This window comes from Podarcis muralis, chromosome 4, assembly GCF_964188315.1.
Source record: "Podarcis muralis chromosome 4, rPodMur119.hap1.1, whole genome shotgun sequence".
NCBI classification, from domain to species: Eukaryota; Metazoa; Chordata; class Lepidosauria; order Squamata; family Lacertidae; genus Podarcis; species Podarcis muralis.
The window spans coordinates 33384745-33403378 of NC_135658.1; the positions used below are offsets into that span (position 1 = coordinate 33384745).

The 18634-nt window shown below is 39.0% G+C and overlaps 1 protein-coding gene across 7 annotated transcripts in view; it reads left to right on the forward strand.

The window, feature by feature from the left end:
* ZBTB20 (zinc finger and BTB domain containing 20) overlaps positions 1-8648 on the forward strand; it is a 471737-nt gene extending 463089 nt beyond the window's left edge. For all 7 annotated transcript variants that reach the window (XM_028726550.2, XM_028726549.2, XM_028726546.2 and 4 more), the window contains 2 exons: positions 766-2358; positions 4219-8648. In XM_028726550.2, coding sequence (XP_028582383.1) covers positions 766-2358; positions 4219-4637 — 2012 coding nt within the window. In that variant the 3' untranslated portion in view covers positions 4638-8648. The remainder of the gene's footprint in view (positions 1-765; positions 2359-4218) is intronic.
* Positions 8649-18634: the final 9986 nt, after the last annotated feature.

Sequence of the window (18634 nt, forward strand, 5' to 3'; positions counted from 1 at the left end):
TTTGGTTATGATTTTCCCGCTCCCTCCCTGTCCCTTTTCCCTTGGATGTTGTGGGTTTGTTTATTGTCAGCCTGAGAGTAGGGACTGCCTTGCATGTATGTAGCTCTGGGAGCTGCTTTGCCTGAAAAGTGAGATCCAAATGTAGTAAAAAATAAAAATAAACACAAACCTATAACCAATGTCTTAAACAATATTGCTAGATTTTCTCCCAGACATAGTGGAGCTGTAATTCCACTGGCATAAGGCCACCCGAAGCATTCATTTATCAATAATTAAACTGCTATGTTTCTCCTGTGAGAAAGTTAAACAAACCATTACTTAAGCTGGCATTAAAATTGGTTTTAGTACTGGTAGATAGTAAATATTTTGATCTGTACATCCACAACTAAATATAGTTATGCAGACACTTTTTACTTCATCTTCCATATGTGTTTAAAGGGGAATGTGTAGGAACATACACATTCTCCTGTCTGTATTTCTGAAGGCACTTGGAAAGAACACTGAACTCTTCATTATTGGGAAGGCGAAATGGTTGGCATGATTACCTAATTCACTTTCTAATTAAGGAGGCTACGCACACCTCAAATCTTAGTGAACTTCTATTTTTTGCATAACCTTCCTAATATTTTTTTAAGCTGAGCAATAAAATTCTGAACTGAAGTTTTCCCAGACTAAAAAAATTCAACATTACACAATGGGGGAGGCAGAACATGCCTGTATCAGCATCTCATCTGCCTTTTTATTGTGCCTTTTCCATTACTGCAGGTAACATTAGTTGCAAGGGGATGACAGAGCGCATTCATAGCATCAATCTCCACAACTTCAGCAATTCTGTGCTCGAGACCCTCAACGAGCAACGCAACCGTGGCCACTTCTGTGATGTGACGGTCCGCATCCACGGGAGCATGCTGCGCGCCCACCGTTGTGTGCTGGCGGCCGGCAGTCCCTTCTTCCAGGACAAGCTGCTACTGGGCTACAGCGACATTGAAATTCCTTCTGTGGTGTCAGTCCAGTCAGTACAAAAGCTCATTGACTTCATGTACAGCGGGGTGCTACGGGTCTCGCAGTCAGAGGCCTTGCAGATCCTCACAGCAGCCAGCATCCTTCAGATCAAGACTGTGATTGACGAGTGCACCCGGATTGTGTCACAGAATGTGGGCGACATCTATCCAGTGATCCAGGATTCTGCCCAGGAGACGCCGCGAGGAACTCCTGAGTCAGCCACTTCAGGACAGAGCAGTGATACAGAGTCCGGCTACCTGCAAAGTCACTCACAGCACAGTGTAGACAGGATCTATTCAGCATTGTATGCCTGTTCTATGCAGAATGGTAGCGGAGAGCGTTCATTCTACAGTGGAGCAGTGGTCAGCCACCATGAAACAGCGCTGGGACTTTCCAGAGACCATCGTATAGAAGACCCAAGCTGGATTACACGGATCCATGAGCGCTCACAGCAGATGGAGCGGTATCTCTCCACTACCCCAGAAACTACACACTGCCGGAAGCAACCACGTCCAGTTCGGATCCAGACCCTCATGGGCAATATTCACATCAAGCAAGAGATGGAGGATGACTATGACTACTATGGACAGCAGAGGGTACAGATCCTAGAGCGAAATGAATCTGAAGAATGCACTGAGGATACAGATCAAGCAGAAGGCACTGAGAGCGAGCCCAAGGGGGAAAGCTTTGACTCAGGAGTCAGTTCCTCTATTGGCACTGAGCCTGATTCTGTTGAGCAGCAATTCATAACTGGTCTAAGCCGAGAAGGTCAGCAAGACCCTCCTCAAGCAGAACAAAATGATGCTTCTGCTGAAGGCATTCAGCAGCAGCACATAGATGCCAACTCTTCCTCACCGGAGAGAGGCAATGACATTGAAAGGGACAGCACACTGCTCACTGTAAGCAACAGTACTGAAAAGGGGACTTTGCAGCCTTCTATCACTACAACTGTTGCCCAAACATTGCCAAGCACCCAGCTCTACTTACGCCAGACAGAAACCCTCACCAGCAATCTGAGGATGCCGCTGACCCTGACCAGCAACACACAAGTCATTGGCACAGCTGGCAATACCTACCTGCCTGCACTGTTTACTACACAGTCTGCTGGCAGTGGTCCTAAGCCTTTCCTCTTCAGCCTGCCCCAACCCTTAGGCCAACAGACACAGTTTGTGACAGTCTCCCAGCCTGGTCTGTCAACCTTTACTGCTCAACTGCCAGCCCCACAGCCCCTGGCTCCTTCTGCAGGCCACAGCACAGCAGGTGGGCAGGGTGAAAAAAAGCCTTATGAGTGCACCCTCTGCAACAAGACTTTCACCGCCAAACAGAATTATGTCAAGCACATGTTTGTACATACAGGTAAGTGTGTGGCTCTTATTTGTGAGGCTGTAGGCTCAGAGAGGAAAAACCTTTATAAATATGCAGTCGGTTAGAAGAGATATTCTTCTATTTAACACCCTAATGTTGCATTTAAATAATAATAATAATAATAATAATAATAGTCATATGATGCTGAAAGAATTCATAATTGTCTCTTTCAACATCTTATTCTCATATATTGTAAAAGCACATCAGTTTGTTCTCAGACAAGCGGAGAAAAAAATTCTTACAATTCTTCTGAAATGATATAGAAAGAGTAGGAAAGAACATTAAAAAGTCAGATAAAATAAGGCAATGAACAGGAAGGTAGGAAGTCTAATGGGATGGGAGAATGGGGCAGCTTCAGAGCTGCAAAGGTGAAGACTGCTGGTTGCCCACCTATGCAATACAGTAGCACATCTTCTTGAGAACAAATGAAAATTAAATGCTAGAACAGGTAAAGTTTTGTATCATAAGCAAGTTTTAGAGCTGTAAATATCTTTGAGAACTATTCTAAAACCCCTAAATGTAGGATCTTTCATGCCAAAAACTTTCATCATGAATCTGGATAAAAATAAATCCCAAAGTATACATTTTCCAATCTTTGTGGGAAGAAAACTTCAGTGACCTAGCTTGGAAAACTGATAAGTTTGAGAAGTGGGCACTAGCCTATGAAAAAGCAGGCCACCAAATACTGTCAGTTTTTAAGGTGATAAGGAGATCCTGCTCCTTATACTTTATTTTGTAATTTAATTTCTTGGCTGGGAAATTAATATAGTCACTTACCTGGCGAAAATTCACTGCCGAAAGATACAAAGTGAAAAATGTAACTTTCAGTGTAAACACACTTTTAAAAGCGTCTCCTTAACCTGTAAAGAGAAGCAACATAGTCCATTTGGTTGGGAAGATAAATGATACCAAAGGAAGTTATAGCAAGGTGCGGGGGGTGGTATAGTATGTTAGGAGACAGTGCCACACCTCACCAACTGTCACTTCTAAGATATATGTCTCATACTTCACTATGGATGCAGCTACAGCAAAGGCATGATCCCCTAATTCCATTTTTGATGCCTTGCTGTAAAGTAGCTACCAGTTGCTGCTGTGTGCTACACAGAGTTGAACCTTTAGCCAAGTGTTAACTTCAAAATGTATTAACCAGTGCTTTTTTCTGGGGGGGACACAGGGGTACACATACCCCTAAACATTTTGTGTATCTAAGTTTGGCCTCATTGAGGGGCAGTATTTCAATATGAGTAGGAAAATGAGAGTACCCCCTAAACATTGTTTAAGAAAACAAAGCACTGGCATTAACAGAAAGGTTTTGTATGTTTTGAATAATATATTTCCCTTTATTAACATGATTTTAAAAAGTGTTTTAACTGATATTCAAAATTGCTAGCTAGCTAAATAAACAGTAATCCAGTGAAGCAAAACTCCCTGGTCTGTATGTCCCGTGTTAAAATATAGTGTGCTCTAAGAAGGTTATCTAACCCAGCTATACATTAATATCCACAGCATAACAAAACCAACAATTCTTGTAGGCTGAAACAATACTGACGAGAAAGCCAAGAAACCATCACTCTGTTCTTCATTTTGGCCAAGTTACTTTATATTTGTGTTCATTTTCTGTTGTTTGAGAAAATGAGTTATCACCTTCAAATGAAGTAAGAGAGAGAAAATATCACATACAATAAAAGTAGATACTGATTTCCAAGAAAGCTCTCCTCCCTAACTGTTGTTCTATAATTATAACAAAAAGAAGTAGCTAATTCGTTAGAGACCTTATTCAGTGTTAAAAATTTTTCTCACCGGTTCTCTCTTTCTCCCCATCTTTTCCTCTCCCCTTATGCTATTATGCAGGTGAGAAGCCGCACCAATGCAGCATTTGTTGGCGATCCTTCTCCCTAAAGGATTACCTAATCAAACACATGGTGACTCACACCGGTGTCAGAGCCTACCAATGCAGCATCTGTAACAAGCGTTTTACCCAGAAGAGCTCCCTAAATGTGCACATGCGGCTCCACCGTGGGGAGAAATCCTATGAATGCTACATCTGCAAGAAAAAATTCTCACACAAGACCCTGCTCGAAAGACACGTGGCTCTTCATAGTGCCACAAATGGAACACCTAGCACAACGGGCACTGGTGCAAGGGCTCTTCCCACTGGAGTGATGGCCTGCGCAGAGGGAACCACATATGTCTGCTCCGTCTGTCCTGCTAAGTTTGACCAAATTGAGCATTTCAATGACCACATGAGGATGCATGTTTCAGATGGATAAGTAAAATCTATTCTGTTATGAACAACAACAAAGCCCAACCAGAGAAACAACAACAAAAAGCTATGGCACTAGAATTTAATAATTTTTTTTTCATTTTTACTTTTTTGTTTGTTTATTTTCATTTCATTTTTGTACTACATGAAGAACTGTTTTTTGCCTGCTGGTACATTACATTTCTGGAAGCTGGGTGAATAGTAATTAGCTCAGCCTTCCTTTGATGGTGGCCTTAAGGCCAGATAGTGCTTCAAGAGATCTACTGGTTGGATCTCTAGCTACTGGCCTCTAAATACAACCCTTCTTTACTACAAAAAAAAACTTTTAAAAAAATCTTCTTTGTCACTTGTGAAGAGCACTACACACAAAAAAACCCCAACAACTAGAGGAGAAATATGTTATGAAATCTACAAGGCCTACTGTCGTAAGTACACCGCTTACAGTGTTTCAATGGACAGATTCACAATTCTGACCGCTTTGGACTTCACAGTATCCAGTTAAAACTGTGGAATAGAACCATATGGTTGAGCAGCAACCACCGAAAATGGGCCCTATTGGATTCCACCATTAGTCTTGCTATCTTAAAAAAGGGCTGTGGAGAAGGGCAAGGGAGTTTGGGTTGGATGGTGTGGAGTCCCTGCAGGATGGGGAAGGAGAATAATAGGTTCCTCTTGTGGATTCTGTTCCATTCCACACATTCTGATTCACGATTCCCAACTTCTTTCCTCCCCACTAACATCAACACCATATTTCATCAAAAGCTAGGAACAATGAAGTAAGAATTGAGGTGAGCAAAGCTGGCATTTTATGTAATTTATTCAGTGTCTTTGCTGAGCCATGGGCCTCAGCACAATCAACGGGACTTTTGCAAATATCAAAGAGAAACAGCAAAAGGAAAAGATTTCAATATTTTTTTCCCCCACCTAGTGTTCTAGATACACGAAAAGGATTAGCTCCCACAATCTTTGGGGGTAGGTTTGTTTTTTTGTTTTTTAAAAGGCTGCATCAAGATTTATTCTTGTGGAGGAAAGTGACGTAGAAAGTGGGTGGGAAGTAACTAAAAAAAAAAGTTCTCAAGATTTTTTTTAATTCAAAATTTTATAGAGGGACAGATGTGGTGTTTACCAGATAGAGTGCTGATTTTCTAAAAAAATATATTTACCACAGTATTTGTGTAAAAAAACAAAAAAAACAAAAGTGTAACCTTGTTAAAAGTAATTTTTGTTTTCTCTTTTGTTTTGCATACACTGCCACTAATATCTGCTCAGTTACATAACTGAATATATATGTGTATGGTGTGCACAAGTATAAATATATGCATATATATTTATACGTGCACGTGCGCACACACATATATATCTATATATATATCATTGTAGATAAAGACTGTTCAGATTAGGAATCCTACTTCCAATTAGCAAGAGGGGAAAAGAGAACGAGGTGATCCTGATGTCTTGTTTCAACAAAAGATAACGTATCAACCTTTTTCTGTTATTTTTCTCTGTGCTTTTTAGTAGTTTGAAAATAGCAGTCTGGGAGTAAAGTGCTATTATATGTGATTTTCCCCTCCATCATATTCTGCCCGCCTTGTAGTGTCACTTGAAAAGCTGTTCTGAATTTGAAGCTTTGGTTTTATTTGGCTTTTAATTGATTTTCATCTAAGGTTCTGATGAAAGGAAATTGGTTTTCAGAAGCAAGATTTTAACACTATTTATCTGGCCTTTGGAATGGGAGTATTTGTTTTGCTCATAAGTCCTGAAGTCCCTAGGTGGGCAAAGTATGAAGATTGTTCTAACACATCCTGTTATTCTGTCTTTAATCTTCCATAAATGAGAAATGGATCCAGTCTCTTTAGTTACTAAGATACCATGATTGTTCTTTTTCCTTACAAATACAGCTCATCTTTGTTATTTTTCATCTGCAAAGATATTAAAGTTTGGATAGGTACAGAAAGGTGTGGCCCAAAGTGGAAATAAGGCAGGCAGGATATACATTAGAAATTCATTTCATTTCGTTTTATTATTGATGCAAGGTGTGTCCCCTAAGTTTTAACATCTTCCTAGAGGAGTTTTTGAGAATTCATCACCCAAGGTTGACTGACATGCTTTTAGTGCCTAGTTGAATTGGACCAATGTCTGACAAATCTTGTAAGCATTTGTCCTGTGCGGTAATTTCTAGTCCAAACAAAGTGCCGTATTTTTCGCTCCATAAGATGCACCTGACCATAAGACGCACCTGCTGGAGCCTTGGCAACGGGACAGCGCCTGCAGCTCAGTAAGCCTGCCTCCAAAGGCAGCAGCAGCGGTGAAACTGAACTCATTGGCATTCACGGCGGCTGCACCAACAGCCGCCGCTGCCGCTCTTTTCAGTGAGCCTCATTCTCCAGCCGCAACATCTATCTCCCTGGGCAATATTTGCTCGGACATTACTCGGCTCTGTTGGTAGCACCTCTCTCTCTCTCTGGCTTGGCATTAAGCCGCAACAGCTCCCCGGGAGAGAGGACACTGGGGGAGGGGGTGGAGAGAGAGCGAGAGAGAACTAGCTTGTCTAGATCAGGCGTTGTTAATTTGTATACCGCCCTCCATCCAAAGACCACAACATAAAAATGCAAAACAAAAACAGAGCAAAAGTGAAGGTTGCCACCTCGCCTTGCAAACAAAACCCAAAAGTGTTGCCTGCCAGCCTTGCTTGCTCATCCAAGGGATAAAGAGACCCGTTTCCTCTACTTCTGGGCAACGTCTCCCTCAGAGCCTTCAGACATACATGGGCATCTGGCAGCTAAGAGGCGGATATATTGCTTGGCGGGAGCTCCCAGTCCCAATTTGACAGAGCACGCGAGGGAGAAAATTCCCCCTCTGCGCTGGCTCCCGGCTGCTCTCATGCAAGTCACAGAGTCCCTCGGATGGAGGGAACTATAAAGAGTGTTCTAAAGCCTTCTTGGGGGATGCTCACGCGGGCGCCATCATTAGGATGCTCGCACGGGCGACATGCCACGCCCCCACTGCTCCAAGAACCAAAGTCCCCAGCTCCGCCACTGCCAGGGACCACACATTCGCTCCATAAGACGCACAGACATTTCCCCTTCCTTTTTAGGAGGAAAAAATTGTGTCTTATGGAGCAAAAAATACGGTACAATAATATGTAAAAGAGGAGACAAAGAGGAAATACTTAGATAGATTGTATCCCTTTCTCAACCAAATTTGCTGAGACTATTCCTAAGCATGCTTATGTGGAAATAAATTCCATGGAAATCAGTGGGACCTACTCCACGTAACAGAATTACAGTGACAGAATTACTAACATCTGTGGACTTTATGAGACACTCCTCCATGCTAGACAGCTTTATTCTTATTTATTTAATACTTAAATCTTCACTATTCCTTAGGGTGAAAACATTTGTTTTACTGTTTATAATCTATCTGGGATAAAATGGCATAGTTAGGGGATATTGTCAGATTTCTAGGTAGCCAGTTTGTATATGATTGTTTTAAGATCCTAACCAGTTACAATGAGACAGCCTATCACATATGATAAATATTACAATATCACGACAATATTTTCAAAGATGACATTGTTTCAACATTAACTTTTAAAAAATGACTATTGGCACAAGTGAAAGGATATATACTGCACTTATAAATTATTTAAGCAATTTAGATGCTGCCCCTGTCACCAGTCAATAAATGCACGATATCACAGTTCTAAACAAGCTGAACGGAAGAAAGTCCCTGTATAGGAACTTTATCCCCACTGGGCTCTGAACCGAGGAAAATGCGTTTAAGATTGAGATTATAAATGTTGACTGCCATTGTAGTAATTCACAAACTAAAGGCAAAAAATAGCTGCATCAGAATGAAAAGAGAAAGATCAGGAAGTGCACAAAAGTATATGACAGTGTCTTTTGGAAGAACATTATCTTCACTGAGTACAAAGATAATGTTCTTTAATTTACTTTAAGCAATATCTCAAATTTCTTCACATGAGGAGAAAAGGTAGTTGTCAATAACAGGGGGGGGGGGGGAAGAATACGATAAAATACCCTAATAATAAATTTGATTGAGGTATCAAAAGAGGGACAAGTATTTGGAAAAGTGATGGGGAAGCAGTTTAGAATCAGTATTTTTGATATCAATGTCCCCCTAATGTACTATCTCTACAGTGAAAATATGTATTAAAATATCAATATATAGTAATCTGATGCTCAATCACAAATGAAAAACGCTCATCAGAAATTACGACATGGTTCAGACATTTACTAGGCAAGAATAGGCTTTGATTGGAGGAAGAGTAATTCAACACCCCTGCTCACACAACTGAAATAATATATATTGTGTATGCTCCATGCAGACTTTTATGTGCAGCTGATCCATTAATGTGATTTTACCGGTCTCCTGTCCTAGCAATGGAGCACCTGAATCACATGTTTCTTCCAGTGAATGGTGCAGAACAGAGACACTTGCACCACTTCACCCCATGAAAGCTGTTACCACCTGTAAATGTCTGAATTAGGTAAATTAGATTTATGAAATTTAAATTGAGTGACAAGCTATCTAAATACAGATTTGATTTGTTAAAGAGCAATTCTAGATCTTGAATTATTTCCAGAGATTCAAGTTATGTTCCTGTGTCTGTAGTTTTGTACATTTAGCTACACACAATGCCTAAAAAGATGTAGTTTTGAATTAAGTTTTGCTACTGCCTTCTGGATTTACACAACATCTCTTTTCCAAAACTAAAGTAATACAAAAGGGGTATTAAGTTAGATGGTACCTATCCATGGGTACAAGCATAGTTTAGAGAGATGCAATCCAAAAGCTTTCTAGGGATGTTGTGTGGATACAGAGCTCCACCCATATGTAGAGCGCACCCAGGTACTGAAGATAATAGAGCATCACCAAAGCTGTCTGTCCTTACTGGAACCAATGATTCAGACCACTCTTGCAGTTAAATTTATTTCTACATAGGCAGATTAAGCCACAAGGATTACTATTAAAGAAACTAAAATTCAAAATTATATGGTTTTAATATTTTCCCTTCTAGCACGTATAAACAAGATCCATGTTATAGTCCCAATCTAACAAAGAGTGGTAGTTGGGGCTTAAGCACACCTAGTTTTGTTAGATTACAGCTCCTTGGTTTAAAAAAGTTCAATATAATTGGCAGTATACAAAAATTCCATATAGTTGTTTTCTAGCTTTACCGAATCCTAGTTTCTTTACTTTAGAAACTTTATTGCTTATTGCCAAAGGTCACCACAATCCAAAAGTCCTAATAATTTCATGGTTCCAGTGTTTGTTTTGGCACTGAATTAATTCTATTAAAAAATCATGTTGTATTATTTTTTTTGTTATGCTTTAAATATATTTGCACTGAACTTAACTGAACTTCCATGTATTTAATTACTAAAGGGCTCAATAACAGCACTAAAATAATCTTCCTTTTTATATTCTTTAAAATAGTCACTGAAAGCTTTGGATATATGAAGAATAGAAAACCCAGGTCGAGCCTTGTTTCTTTGCTGAGAAATGGGGAAAACCCTGGTTTGCATATAAGGTAAATGATGCTATTATTCTCTGGCCACAGGAGTTATCTCACATACTGCTGCCCATTTCAAGCCAGGTGGTTTAGAGTTATAGAAAATGGACAGTTTAAAGCTATGTCCTCACAGAACATAACCACAGTGCAAGCCTAACCATGTCTACTCAGAAGTCCTATTGAGTTCAGTGGGGCTTACTCCCAGGTAAGTGGGATTGGCACCTTAGTGCTTTATTGCATATTACAGTGTACTATATGGGAAAAGAGGATGACTTGCATTCCTGCTTTTTGCTACGTGTTTTCTTGTCTGAAAACATGTTCGTTCTCTTTTCAGGTTGGGTAACATGTACAGGTGCATTGCTCCCCGTCTCATTTTAGATCATTCCAAATTGTAATAACCAGTGCCAAGGGGGAAAAAAGAGGGGTCCTGTGACATACAGAATTCTTGCATTTTTCTGCCATACTTTCTCCACCATACTGTTTCCCTTTACCCCAAATTTTACCCGGCAGTAGTGATGATAAAGGCTGTGGAATATAGTCTGCTGTAGTGTTCAGGGTCTAATCAAATCTGCAGCAAGTAGCCTTTCTCATTGCCTCCACCAGGTAAATTTAATGGCAAATGTAAGGAGATCTGGGGTGAGGCCAAACAAATTGCAAGCTGAATACAAACACTGATGGCTTTTGTTCTGCTTATAATTAGATTGAAAATTCTGAACTGTGGTTCCCAAGACCAAGCTTTCGAGATTTCTAGTGAGCATGCCCTGGGCCTCTGATGGTGGCATGATGTGTTACAGTCACTTAGACTAGCACACAGGGCAAGGAGCCAAAGGCTGTTTGGCAGTGACTGTAGGTAGTAGGTGAATTGAACTTAAACTGGATTTGGCATTTGGTATCTGAAAACGGATCAATTTAGGAACACCATTTGTATGGCTTTTTAAAGAGGACACTGTCATTTACTTTTGATGCAAAAAAATTCATTTCACAAAAGCATTTTAGAAAGCATAAAGTTTAGATTAGGTATCAAAATAGCATTTAAAATTTCACAAGCAGTGCTGTTTACCCAAGAACTGGACCTGTCCTGACAAAAACTAGAAAATAAAATGTTTGGGTTCCCCGCCCCCCATTTTCACACTAGTTCCCTACACCAATTATAGGAAGTGGCAAATGGCAGTAAAGAAAGATAAATAATACGAACATATTTGAGAAGAGAAAAGAACATGTAATTCGCTAAATCAGAAATAAGTTCTACAACATAAATTAAAAGCTTGTTTTTTCAATTCTGTCATAACATCACAGATATTAAATTACTCATAGAAGTAGTGTGCTTGTCATGGGGGTTGCGGAATATAAGTTACCCATAAAAACTAGGGCCATTTTTGCATCTACTAGAACATCTTTGATAATACATGAGGACGGCACACAAGAGTAGTAACCGGCCACCACCTTCAGAACATAAAGCAAACTCCTGTTTTGAGTGACTGTAGTTAAGTTTTTGTTCTCACTGTTTTTGTTCTCTTTCCCTCATCCAATGAAAGGAATCTGTATTTAAGTTTAAAAGCTCTCCTGAAGCTCCCAATTGCCCTTCAAGAAAAAGTGTTTGCTTCTAGCATCACCTGTATGCCATTTCCCATTAGGAAGCTGCTTCATATCAGGTCTGACTTTTTGCCTCTTGAGTGGCAGTGGTTGTGCATGGTCTCAGGCAAAGAACAGCCTTTCCTATAACCTACAACCTAATACCAGAGATTGAAACTGGGACCTTCTGCATGCAAAGCATGTGCTCTACCACTGAGCTATGGCTCCTCTCTTCTGTCTGGTTCCTGCAGTGGCACCTTTATGAAATAGCCGGATAGGAAAGTGGGGCGGGGGGGACATTTTTAGAAAGAGGGAGCAGAGGAGCACTGCAGTATATGCTATCCATTAAATGAGTATTTATCCCAACTCCATCTACTGATGGGAGTCTTAACTTTTGTTGTCCTAAGATACTTCTACTGTAATAAAGTACCCAAGAAGTTAGTGAGATTAAACAGAATATTATTTGGGAAGCAATTATATTGCAGCCTTATGTAGGATTGCTGCCTTAAAACAAACAGACAAAATCTTTAAAGAGGGAGTGTGTTATTTTTTTATACCTATGTTGGATATATATTATTTTTAAATGTTCATTCATTTGTATGAAATGCTGCACATTTTGTTTTAGAACTGTGTGATAGTATGTGGGACAGCAAGGGTTATCTGTGAAGAGGCCACCAGCTGGAAAGTATTAGTGCTACTATTATAGTAGCTGCTATCTATTTGCACTGCACTGTGCCTGTTGGATGTCAGTCAACTAACTTAAACAATAAGTTAAACAATTCAGTTGTATTGGTGTTATCTTGATTTTAATTTTGCAATCTAAATCCCTAGTTTGGTCATATGTTGTTTATCAGTTGCTTTATCTGAATGTAGGCTTCACAATGCGAGCAAAAGACTAATGGCCAAATTTGACATGCCAGTGTCATGTCTGCATATGTTATCATATATCTCTCCAATCACATAGAAAGCAGATGAAGAGGGACCAATATAAAGGGGCATTTAGCTAAGGAGCCCCACAACCCCTCTCAGGACAGGTCTGTTTTTAGTAACACAGATCTGCCAAATTACTTCATTTGGCTCTATCATTTGCAATAGATTTGAAGAGAATGGTCCATTTTCCTACTTTCCCATTCTTTTTACTTATGATCTGGAACAAGTATTGTACATTTTAGCACATTTCTTTTTTTGCAATAGAAACATTGCAACAGAAATATAATCCTAGAATACTACATTTTTAAAAAAAAATACTGGTCTCCAATATTTAAAAAAGGGCCAAAGCTTGCCTTTAGTTCACATTATTAGAATTATACTATGTTGAAAGCAAGGTATTACCAGTGACAGAATTTGGTTTGCTATCTTTCTGCTAGTTATTGCAAAAAGATCTATGTATAGCCATGCAATTGCACCATGGTAATAATTAGACATTGCAGCAAATTACAGATTATCCTTAAATTTGGGTGAAACAATGAAGCAACTAGTCTTACAATAGTACCAGCAGCAATGGAGACTGTTTGCAACTGAGTTATGCAATGTAGGAGAAGAATGGTGATAGTTTTCAGCCACTTATGTGGTTAGTGCATTGATGATTTCCACCTAAACCAGTATTGCAAAAGTGCTTTCCCAGAGGGCTCATAATTTACCAGCTACTAACAAAACAAGTATAGCACTTTGAATACCGTACAATTATCCTACTCTGTTCTTTAGTCAGGTGTATATCAGAATACTACTTCTAAGAAAGGGGGGGCGGGTTCATAAGAAGTACGTGCTATTTATATCATCACTTTCTTTTCTAATGTTATTTCCCCCATCTCTAAGATATAGCATTCTACAGTGTTTGACAGCAAACTGTGATCTTCATGAATAATTATAGCAGATGTGTATTTTGTTGAAACTTGACATGCTTTCCCCAGTTCTATTTTATAAACTGACTGGTCTTCTTTACGTAAGTTATAACTGAGTAAGAGCCTTTGTACTTAAAGAGGAGCATTGATTACAATCTTGATTATGTAGAATCACTTCAGTTGTAAAATGCTTGTGACCATGAAACCACACCTTTAAACAGTTACCCTGCCTACCACTCCTCCTCTGGCTGTTACAAAAAAAAAGTGATCTGCAGAAGTGTGATCCTTTTGCTTTGCACAGAGGACTCTCCAGGGGTCTTCTGAACAAAATGAAAGGGCAAGAATCACCATTCTTCCCTCTCTTGCATCACTTATAACTATAAAGAAGGTGATGATCCTTTCCTTTGTGTTGTGCTATGCTCCTGGGAAGTACAGTAAAAAGATACCTGCTGTCCCCATTCTGTTGCCTTGAAACATGAGGCAGATAAGATTTAGGAGCACTTTCTACACCTTGTCTCTTACCAGAGAAGGAAGAGGAGCAGCAGTGGCAGGCAGGTGCACAGGCTGGCAAACTGAACTGTGAGAACTTGTGCTTAGGTCCTCCACAAGCAGTAGCAGCACTTGTGGTATGATCATGACATACACACAAACACTCTTCTAGCTGGCTTGGTACCCTCTGCCCTCCTTTCATATTCATATGAGGTGCTAATTGCTGCAGCCATTAAAGGGAGTCTAAGTCAATGAGCTAGAAGTGTGTCAGAAGCAGCAGATCCCACCATTCCTGCGTAGAGAAGCAGCCAGGTGGTCCAACAAATCAACTACCTGCTGCCTTATCCTATGCTTTTTAATGCCACTAAGGCCAATGGAGCTTCTTCCAAGTAAGTGTGCATAATACTGTAGCATTGACTTGGCAGAAAACCTATTGAACTTAGTGGGACTTTCCCTCTACCCCATTCTGGCTGCGGGAAAGCAGTTCACAGTTTGTGCCCTCCTCAATCTAGACATTTTGTCTCCCGCCACAAGGCTCTCTTTCCTTCTCTAACTCTATAGTCAATAAAGAATAATATATTTTTTTTGTAGCAGCACCTCAAGTATTACACAAAAGGGGGTGAGAATGTGGTACAGCTGGAGTAGACCACGTTCCACAAATTCTGAATTACCAGCCAGAGCATTGACTGTAGGCATCTAGCGACTCCATGCTGCATTATAGATACATAGATATTAACACCTTTGTGTACTTTTTACAGCAACTAATCCACTTCTATAGGATGCATACATCTTGTTGTTTGCCCACATAAGTTCCAGGTAAATTCTAAGCATTGGCATTAGATTTTGCCCATTATACATTCATGTGTTAACATGCTTGCACTGTACTGTTCACACAACTCATGTGGAGAGTGCCCAATGCAACATTATATCACTTACTTCTACAATCTGGTAATATCAGAAATGCTAGGTCAAAAGCCAGTAAGGGACTTCAAGCACAGAAATAGAATGATATTTCAGGGTCACCTTCAACAAAGATGAGAGTTGAGAATGAACAGTCTGATGCTACTGCTGGAATTAGTAACTATGAGGCACATTTTTCAGTTTATAACCCGCTATTGATCAGATCGTTCCCCATTTCATGTAATATACAATGAATAGTGGCGGTGCATGTGCACATGCACACTCTATGTCTTGTCTATCAGCAGCTAATGCTCTTGAAACCAATGTGGCCTTTGTCGGTGTCTTTCCAAGGATGAATGTTCCAATTTAATCTAGCAGACCAATATTATCAAATGAAGACAAAAGTGGTTAACTTTTTAATTATCTCAAACCTACTCTCTGTGCATTTGAGAACTTGCTCCCCACACTTGCACTATTCTTGATTATTAAGTGGGTTAGATAAGCAGCCTTTTTTTTTAGAAGCATGGTGGCTCTGAAATTGTTTCAACTGGTTTCTTTGCTCCAAAATTCTTTTGCTTCATTGACGATTTTGTGACGTAGGTTTCTTTTCCCCTCACCTCACAAAACCGTGAAAGGTTTTTTGTGTGTGTGCGCATTGGTAGTATTTTCCCTCCCTCTTTAAATATGAAAATGAATGCAACAAAATTGTGTATTCATTTGGGAAAGAGGTTTTTTTTTTGTTAATAATTGTACATTGCCGTTTCATAATCAAAATGTTAGTGACCATAAATGTATTTCTTTTTCTTTTTCAGTGTTTTTAAATAAAATAGTACTAGTGACTAGAAGACAAGTTGCTATTTAGCTCTGCTTAGTTAAGTACATTACACTACAATACAGTATTTCTGAAAACTATAACATAAGTAAACAATATGTACATCTCTGTATCAATATATAACACATTCAAATATATCTATGTATACACCTCCACACACACCCATATATACACTACACATACAGTATATTCATTTGTACTTTTGATTCACATTTATTACTCACCATTCACCTGCTGCAGTTAACTTGAGTCATGTAATAATTAGCAACTAAACCTAGATTTCATTTTATATTATCAGTTTTATATTATCAGTTGTCTTCAAGGATTTTTTTTTAATTCCTTAGCCAAACATTATAGGGGAGTTTAGGGTTTGTTTGGTTTGGAGGTTTTTTAAAGCAACACAGTATTCTTATAAACCAAATTTTATTATTTCATGCCTCAGGTGGTCAGGGAAGCAGAACAAATAAAAACAATAACTTATTTCTGCAAATAACAGATTCACAATGCAATCCTATGCATGCTTATCAGAAACAAGTCCCAATGAATTCAGCAGGGCTTACTTTCAAGTTTGTATGCATATGGGTGCAGCATTAATTTGGGTTCCATATGCAAAATGTACAGCAAGCTTCCCTCTTCCACTACTGATGCAGTTGTAAAACATCAGGCCATTTTTTCCCGGAGTAAAGAGGGGGAAGCTATAGACTACTCTTGGTTCACTAGAACTCTACTTAATGCCCACCGACCCTTTTCAGATTAGTTAAATTTTACCTGCTCGGACTGGAAGAGGTACAGTAATATTTATTGGTTAACATAACCATAGAACTGCAGAATTGTAGTGTTGGAAGGTGATGTAGGATGCAGGAATCTTGTACTACAGCATTTCTGCCCAATAGTCACCCAGCCCTATCTCCAGCATAGATTTTTTCTAATAACAATTTAGATCCAACACTTTGCTTAGTAGCCTCAAACAGATAAAATTAAGGTTTTGTTCATTATTTTCTATATGTGTTGCTTCCCATCTTAGCAACATTACAGAAATATATTTCTAGCCTGAGGTTTGGACATTTCTTATTGTACCAAGTATATTTCATGAGTAAATAGCAAGAGTAAGTTCAAGAGCAATTGCAGGAAGTGTTTCAACTCTTTTCATTTCCCCCCTCTGGCACAGTCAGATCAACAGATAGGCTCAAACTTCATGGTATGGTTTCATGTGTGTTTTGAGGTGCCTGAATTTGAAGCAAGGCATTTTAATTTTGGCTAGACCCATTTTAATGAATTTGAATCCATTGTCTGTATGCTGTATTAAGTCAGGCTCAGAAATAGCCACTTCAGTGCTGTTCTTCAATAAGAATTGCCCTAACCATATATACAGGTATCCAAACTGAGAAGTTTCACCAAAATGTTTATTTTTCTTTTAGACAACAAATAACTAGCATAGAGGTATGTATGTGGTCAGACAGACTAGTAAAAACTTTCTGTAGGCTAGTATTTGTATGAATTTACATGCGGTATTCAAAAAACATTTCTATATAGCTCTCAAAACAGAGTGCAGAATCAGATAATTGTCATATTTCAATGCAAACACCCAGGCCTTCCGTTGGCTTCTAAATTACTATCACAGAGTGCTTTCTTAACTACCTTTGATGCCTGTTTAAAGAACCACATTCCCTGCCCTTCCTTTAACATACTTGCATTGTCATCATTTAACCGTTGTAGAGAGGGATTATTGGCTAATGCTTTCTCGTGGCATCATTACTGCCTTTAAAAAATCGTATTTTTTTCTGTAGAGCTTCTGTCCTTATTTTACATGTATAATAGATTGCTGCTTGCAATTCTTATGTAAAGATTTGTCTCACAAACCAAAAGGTACCAAATTTGTACATATTTCCCAATAGAAGTTGCATTTTCATATTACAGTGTGTTTGGGAGGCAATTGTGTAGAAGAAAGTGAAACTAACAAAATAACTGGTGAAAACTACTTTTACAAACATGTCTACCATAGTTAGTGGTTATTCTAAAGTTTTGCTTTTCACGGAAGTATTTTATTATTTCTGGTTTATTTTCTGATTTATATGTATGTACACATAGAATCTAGGATAAGCTAGGAAACCATTTAAACCAACCCCCCTCTATTACTTTTTGCTCTAAATACAATGCAGGCTTTAGGGATTTATTTAATTCCTGGTTTGACACTAATTTGTATACCACCAAGTCAGAGTTCAGACAATTCTTTCTTAGCACATCACTCATTCATTTCCTTCCCATTTCCCGATTGATCCATTCGTTTTCATGGATGAAATGTATGTTTTAAGTTTGCATTCCTGTGAAAAAAGTCATCTTTGTTCCTTTCCTCTTAAGAAAAGTTATATAGTATTTTGGATATTAACATATTCATTCAAAATAATATTGACGACAGAGTTTTTGCATTCACACAACCTCTTCTTTCCGCTGATTAACACTAAGAAGTCCTGAAAGGAAACAACATTTCTTCAATTCCCACCCCCAATAGGTGACTGAATATGGATCTCTTAGGCTGTGCATGTCCACCCATACTTTTGTGTGATGCAGTATGTGTGATTGATTCATCATAAAAATGGGATGGAGAGGTCACCGTAGCAAAATGAATGCCTGTGTGGAATTCTACATATTGTAGGGCACTCATGGGATTTCTATGCTTTGTTACCACTAAAAGGTAACAGTGGAAGATCTTCACTGAGGTTTATTTAGACATTTTTTTGTCTAAAGCCAACCTTTTTATTATTAATCATAAAAAAAGAAAAAAGAAATTTCTTTATTGTATTTTGCTGCAATAGGCTTGTGATTCATTTTTCTTC